At 31.4% G+C, this 7,552-nt stretch overlaps 1 protein-coding gene across 1 annotated transcript; it reads right to left on the reverse strand.

The window, feature by feature from the left end:
- Window positions 1-5,126: 5,126 nt before the first annotated feature.
- On the reverse strand, window positions 5,127-6,229 carry LOC149260170 (bidirectional sugar transporter SWEET3b-like). The gene is made up of 4 exons (XM_089457128.1): window positions 5,999-6,229; window positions 5,717-5,878; window positions 5,475-5,597; window positions 5,127-5,333 (listed from the first exon to the last, which is right to left on the reverse strand). The coding sequence occupies exons 1-4, from the start codon at window positions 6,227-6,229 to the stop codon at window positions 5,127-5,129; spliced, it is 723 nt and encodes a 240-aa protein (XP_089313254.1).
- Window positions 6,230-7,552: the final 1,323 nt, after the last annotated feature.

The following is a 7,552-nucleotide window of genomic DNA, read 5'->3' on the forward strand; positions in this document are numbered from 1 at the left end:
ATAATTCTAGAGCCTGCCACCTATGCACTTGTCACTTCTTCTGAGTAATTACGGTGTGTTACACTTAGCTCACCCTCTGTCATTCATATCCTACGATTATTCTCGAGTGGTCCACATTTTGATGGGTCAATTAAGGGTAATTGACCTCGCTTTTGGTCTCCCATCGACATTGTGCACCTTAGCAACTCTGCAACAAGTCAACCATGTTGAGGCCTCCTGTTTAGGGTTTTCTATTGAGATTGTATGAGTAAGGCTAAAAATGTTCTCTATCGTTTCTACGGTCCACACAGCTATATGATTCTCATGGGAATTTTATTTTTATGCAAGTATCCCATTAGCATTAAGGTTGTATAGGCCACTACTACTCGACGTGGTAGGGCTTTATTGTGTCACATAAGGCTGAAGCATAAAAAGACTTTCCTTCTATGCTCGGTAAGAAACCCCTTTAATTCATAACTTTTGTCTATTCTTGATAAATAGGTCCATTAGCTCATGGCACCATTACAATGTCTCTACCTTCAAGGTACATAATTTTTTTTCTTTTCATAATCATATATTTCCTACACTTCTTAAGATTTTATGTCCTAAGTAGGAGGATTTCAGGATTCCAAACAAATATTTAACCTTTACTTTGTTAATGGCTTCCATGTAGGTGAGCGGGTTCAAACTTTAATTTGATATTGTTTTTCTTTATGATGGTTTTCCTCAGAAATTCTACAAGAACATTATCTTACACATGGTTTATTCCTACTCCAAGTGCACGAAGTGCACGAATTTTCTTCTCTTGTTTCTCAGAGGGTTTCAAATAATTAAGGGCGGGAGCCTTACACTTAGTTTCATTTTCTTTCTCTATTCTTGGTTGTAACACCATGCCAGACTATGTTCTTAAATTTTACATAAAAACCCTTGGAAGGTTGGTGCATTTCTCGAGGTTTCAAAAAAACACTCTTATGTATGGACTAGCCTTCTAGGGATTCTTGTGAACCAAGATATATAATAATTTTTCTTTATAAGAAAATTTGCATAGCAATAACCCCAAACTTGGGGTTTGAAATCATAAGTGTAGTAATGTTGATAATAATTTTCTAAAACTTTATATATCAATAATAATTAGTTTCTTTTTTTTGTTTTAGTTATTATGAACTCGAAAGGCTTCCTTCGTTTGTTGATTCCATGTTTCAACCATGTCCTTTATGCATGCATTTATAAATGATATCTATTGTTTTGTCTTAGTTAAAGCTTAATTTTTTGGTTGGCATCCAATGCTCTTAATTACAATAAATTTGTAAACGATGTTGTGTTAGGGTTTATGCTAAACATTTTTGGTGAAATTTCTCTTATTGTTATATGTATGCCTTTATGGTCATTCTTCAGCTCTTTATTTCTCGTTTTTTAACAATGAATGTTATGTTTATTCCAGTTATACTTACTTTAAGAATACTTCTACCCATACTGCAGAGTGGATGAAACCTTACCTTCATCGGGATTTGTGCCACATGACCCATTGTACTTTGGGTAGTTATTAGGATTAGAGAGAGGGATTTCTCTTCATTTGGGACCCTTACTTCCATAAGGAGACCCAATCGACTTCCACCAAGGAATATTTCACCAGCACTAACTTATTTATCCCAGATGTTCTTGATCCTGACATTGCTCGAATGCTCACTTCACTTGTTCCAATTCCATATTCTCTATTTCCCTAAATAAATACAATGATTAACTTCTTTTCAAGATTCCTTAACTTGATTTTGTGGAGATTTTTGTTCTACAATGATGCATAGATTATTTCTAGCAGTAGGGTCAAGGGTTCCTATATTTGCTTAGACCAGTAAGGGTTTATCACATCGATATCAATTCCTCGATTATTATCTCTCTTTCCTTATCATAAAGGAGTTAATTAACATATATTCCATAACCTATCATACATTTTCTTTAACATAAGAAGAAAATATATACCAGTCAACATTCATCCTGTAACAATGGCATTTATGTTTTCCCTTAACATAGCAAGATTATACTCTAGCATTTTCTCTTCATAACAGAATGATGATAGGTTAATAAACACCAACATTATTTCGTAGTAATAATAAGCCACTATGAACCAACATTTTTTCTTTTAAACAAAATGATAACATATCTAAAATCACAAGATACTTATCTCCATAATTTAGCCCATTAGGGAATTAATCTTGAAAGAAGTCTCCTCCACCCAACCATGACATTAAAAATTACGTCCAATTCTCCCCTCGAGTCTCTTTAATTTTCAAAGTTTCTTACAGATAGCATTTTGTCGTTAGACCTCTCGACTCCTAGTCCAGTCAAGAATATTAAGCTTCATGCCTCCTGCTGGCTCCTTGTCCAACTCAAGAACACAGGTACTAGTTTTCATCTTTGCCTTTGCAGTGTCCTGCTCAAGGTTTCCTTCCCTCATTTTTCTTGCATCAAATCTCTCTCTCTTTTTTCGGGAACCTTCCCTCCTTTTTCTTGCCTCACTCTTTCTTTTTTAGTTTTTTCCCAAATTGAAATGTTTTAATCTCTAAAGAAAGAAGAAATAACTATCTCAACTGTTTGAAAATTTAAAGATTTTCTTTTTAGAATCTTCTCTTGTAATTCCCTAACTTAGTACAATAACTTTATATTTATATTTATTAAGAAAAAAACAAAATAATTTTAACATAAGATTATTTTTTCCACAACATTAACCAATCTACCATTTTCGAAATCTTGCCAACATAAAATAAGTGGCAAGGATTTACACAATTCAGATAGATGTTCCAATTTTTTTAATAAAAATAATTACCTAAAATACTCTATACACATACCATATTTAAATCTTGAAAATCCTAAAATAACAAGTTAACCCTTTAATTGTTAAAATGTTACTTTAATAATTCAACCATAAAACCTTCCTATCTTAATACAAAATCATATTTCAATATTAGGTATTAATAAAACCTTCCAATCTTAATACACAAGTATATTCCAGTGCTAAGTAAAAAGTCGTTTCTCTTATATATTAGCTTTATTTAATCCAAGCTTCCAATCATAATACACAAGTATATTCCTTTAATTGTTAAAATATTACTTTAATAATTCAACCATAAAACCTTCCTATCTTAATACAAAATCATATTTCAGTATTAGGTATTAATAAAACCTGCCAATCTTAATACACAAGTATATTCCAGTGGTAGGTAGAAAGTCGTTTCTCTTATATATGAGCTTTATTTAATCAGAAATATTTTCACACTTAATAACTTTGACCTATTCATGATTACTAATTAAACCTTAATAAAATAAATATATTATTTTAATACCATAAAATCATATGACGTAAACTAATTATTATAAAAATATGACTCCCCTGTAGTCACATTAAATAATACTTTTCAAAATTATTAATATTATATATTTTATAAATAAATTATTAATATTATATTTTTAAATATTATCTGAAAAATTGGGTAATTTGATAAATCATTATATTTTAAATTAAACAAATGAATTTTTATTCGAAATTTTATGATAAGTTTGGCATAGTTTAGCATATCAATTTCATTTTTTCTGGAATTTTGTTATGTGACTAATTTCTAATTATAATTAAGTTTATAAATGTGTTTATTTTATAATGTTAATTTATTGCCGAATAAATAATAGGAATTTAAGTTTTATAAAATACAAAAATATTTTTAATAATAGTTAATATTGAAAGTTGATATTTATTTTTCACTTTTTAATTTATATATATATATATAAATTATGTGGTTTTAGATATATGGTATTAATAATGCATAATTTTCATTAAAATTGTGTAACAAAATAGGTGTAACAAAATGAAATAGCATTTTTATAATAAAGTAAAAAACAATTTTTATAATTAAAAATATTGTTATATATTTTAAATATATTAATTTATTTTATAATTAACCATTTAAAATTAAATTATAATTATGTTAATTTTTATGACTTTTTTTAATCTTAATTATATTAAATAATCATGTAAAATGTATTATAAAATATTTTGATTCTTATAATAAATTAATATATATTAACTTTTTACTATCTATTCATTTAATTTAATAACTATTTTAATATAAAATATAAAATATCTAAAATTTTTCTATATGTATTCAACTTAATAAACAACATTATAAATTCCAAATTGTTATCAAATTTGTGGTAAAGAATACCATCTTATATATACATAATTATATTTATATAAAAATATTTAAATAATAAAAATCATTAGTATTATGGAACATATTAAAATAATTTAAAAACTTGTTATTTTGAAAATCTTATATATAATTTTAATTGTTATTATATATTAATTATGATTATGAAGTTTATATATATATAGATAGATACACGTTCATTTAAACTTCTAAGTTATTTAGATCCCTAGTTTACTTTTGTAAATTCGCATTAATCAACAATCCATCACAATCAAGAAATTTTAGTAAGTCATACTTGGAGCTAATAACTTATATTTCAAGTTCCAGTGGGCAAAAGTAATAGCCCGACTCTTAGTAAAATTACCTAGTCATTATAATTTGAAATTAAAACGAAGGATATGCTCGAAGGAAGAAAGTCGTGCGGCTTGCACACTGTCAACATGTTCGGCATGTCTTAAGCGAATCATGCCAAATTTTGACACGAATAAAATTGGTTTTCAGTCAATCTTATAAGAGAGAAGGGAGGAATATAAAAGAAGGAAAAGATCCCAATTGAATTGGAAGTATAAATATCTCCTGCTCTTATAATCAATAAACCTTAACTATGATTGAAATATTTTGCATCTTCACATTACCAAGACAAAATGATTTATATAAATAATCGATCTTTTCTTGTTATTATTTTCAGCGATTACTGTTATAAACACAATAATGGATGAAACAATTCGATACGGTTGCATAATTATAACTTGGGAATAATTACCAACATGCACAGTGCAGAGAGTTGGGTTTTCCTCTGGTTCCAGTCATATTCTAACTTGGAATAATTATCAACATGCACAGTGGAGAGAGTTGGGTTTCCCTCTCGTTCCAGTCATATTCTAGCTTGAAACAATTATCAACATGCACAATGCAGAGAGTTGGGTTTTCCACTCGTTCCAGTCATATTTTCTACTGCATTTCGATATCTTGTTCATGGGAGTGGCAATTTCCTTTATTCTCCTCGTTATTTTCCTCGCGTTTCTCCTTCATCGATTCCAGCGGCTCGCCTCCATCCACTAGTTTTGCGTCTTCAACACGTGGGCTCTTTTTGTTGCGATAAAAACAGTATAAACCCATCTGAACCAACCCTAAAGGCACTCCTACAAAGTTTGGTGCCTGCCCAATACGAAGTACACCCACAGCAAGAAATCATTAAGTAGGAGATTCAACCATATATCGGTTCTTACTGGGTCATATAAAATAATCACAAAAGTTTTATCATATATATTGGTATGAAAAATTTAATAATTATATTACCATGATGACAATATCTCTACTGAGAGCGCCATACACCATCCACAGCACGCTTCCAAGGAAAGCGAACAACGAGAAATAGAAGCTGGGCATGAATTCCACGCTCTTGGTTTTGATTACCATTCTCTGAGTAGTGATAAACACAATAAAAAGACATTAGCAATAATAGATGCCGAAAGCCATTTAGTCTTCCGAGATTTTTCATTCTACAATATGAAAATTAGACAGAGCACGGTAAAGCTTACAATTACTGATAGCGGCGAAGCGTAGAGAACGACAGTCGCTACCATTCCTGCGGTTCCTACAAGGAGCTTCTTATGCTTGTGGTCATGTACACCACAAAATGAAGCTATCGCTATAGTCCCAAACACCACCAACGCACCCGCGACCATCCCAGCCATTTTCCTCTATAGAATTTATAGAGAGCGAGACAGTAAGTGCAGTTGCTCCATATTGCATTAATTTACCCAATCGGTTCTTCAGTTACTATTTACATTAGAGGAAATATGCTGAAATTAAAATATTACCTTGGGTTTAGGTGGAGCGAATATAAGATAGATGCAAACGAAGCAGCACTCGAGAAGGAGGCCAATGCCATTCACAACCATAACTACAAGGTTATCCCACCCATTGCTGATTAAAGGCGACCCATATAACGTGTAGAGAAGACAGTTGAAGAGGGCTATTGCATACGGTAACCCCGAGAAGCTCTCCGTAGTTCTCTTTTCTATCACCCTCTTGAATGTAGTACTGTTCATCCATATAGCAGAAAATAAAATTAATCTTAGACCCAATATGGTAGTTTATTTCTACTTGAATTTTGCAGTGGAGTGAGTGCAAATAATTATACTCACATTGGTGAACCATACATGAGCAAGGCGATGGCACTTCCTGAGATTTCATGAGAAGTCAGAAAAATCAGTGGACATTATTAACATCTTTGTTCATATATAACTAACACGACTATATGAAAGGCAAAAATTAGTTCTAATGTGATCAATAGAAACATAAATTCATGTCTATGTTTATAGAAGACTGAGACAGAGCTTGATATTTGGAGATATGGTAGCGTTTATGGACCTAAAATTCCAACCCCCAAGCGTATGAAGTTGTTCATCATTTCTTTGTTCTGACACGCCAAGTTCTATATTTGCGCTGCTACGAAAATAAGAATGAAAGCACTGCCAGCTCTCAGCAAAGAGGTGGCGCAAAGTCTTATGCTTATAGCATTTGCAGTGTGAGCGAGAGTCGCTGCATACTTATACCTTCCTGACTTCTGATATTACTTCGCTTTTTCTCTCCGCACGAATGTGGAAAAAGGCATCATGCTGACTTATTCGACTTGATCACAGTAAACCAACAGAAAAGTAATGCTATTCAAAAAAAAATTGTTGATCCTATCTCCGCAAAACGCATCTAATCGTTGCGTTGCTTTCCTGGCAACTGTCAAAACACAATATTTAATGTTGTATCACTGACGACTGTAAAAGATACATTGTTTAATATTGTATTCCTGGCTACAGTAAAAGATATTTATTTAGTATTCAAAATGTCTCGCCGCCTTTGTTTTTTAATTGATTCCATAAGCCAACGATTCTCTGAATCTTTCCTCTAGCTGCATGATAGCTATCTTGGACGATTTTCATAGGTACCTGGGATTCACTTTTGAAATTAAAAAAAAAAAAAAAAGCGTTTTGAGTTGATTCTTTCAGTTCAGTTTCCATGTATCTATCTTAAAAGCATCGCTAATTTTTTAATCGAACCCTTTTATTATACGGTGCATAAACATCTGCGACCGTTCATCACTCACGGTCACTCTTCTCCATTCCTTAATGTTGAAACATTTCTTACATCATGAGCGTCATTGACATCCTGGAATGATTTTAATATCAAAATGTCTATGAAGTGCTCTTGTCTCCATGGTGTACATGCAACTTCATGCTTTACACTTTATTCCATTGATTTTAATATCAAAATGTTTATGAAGTGCTCTTGTCTCCATGGTGTACATGCAACTTCATGCTTTACACTTTATTCCATTGAACTCAAGTATACGATTTACAGATAGACTCCAAGCAAAT

This window comes from Pinus tabuliformis, chromosome 6 (assembly GCF_031772625.1).
Source record: "Pinus tabuliformis cultivar Carrire ecotype Pingquan chromosome 6, CPIR1, whole genome shotgun sequence".
NCBI classification, from domain to species: domain Eukaryota; kingdom Viridiplantae; phylum Streptophyta; class Pinopsida; order Pinales; family Pinaceae; genus Pinus; species Pinus tabuliformis.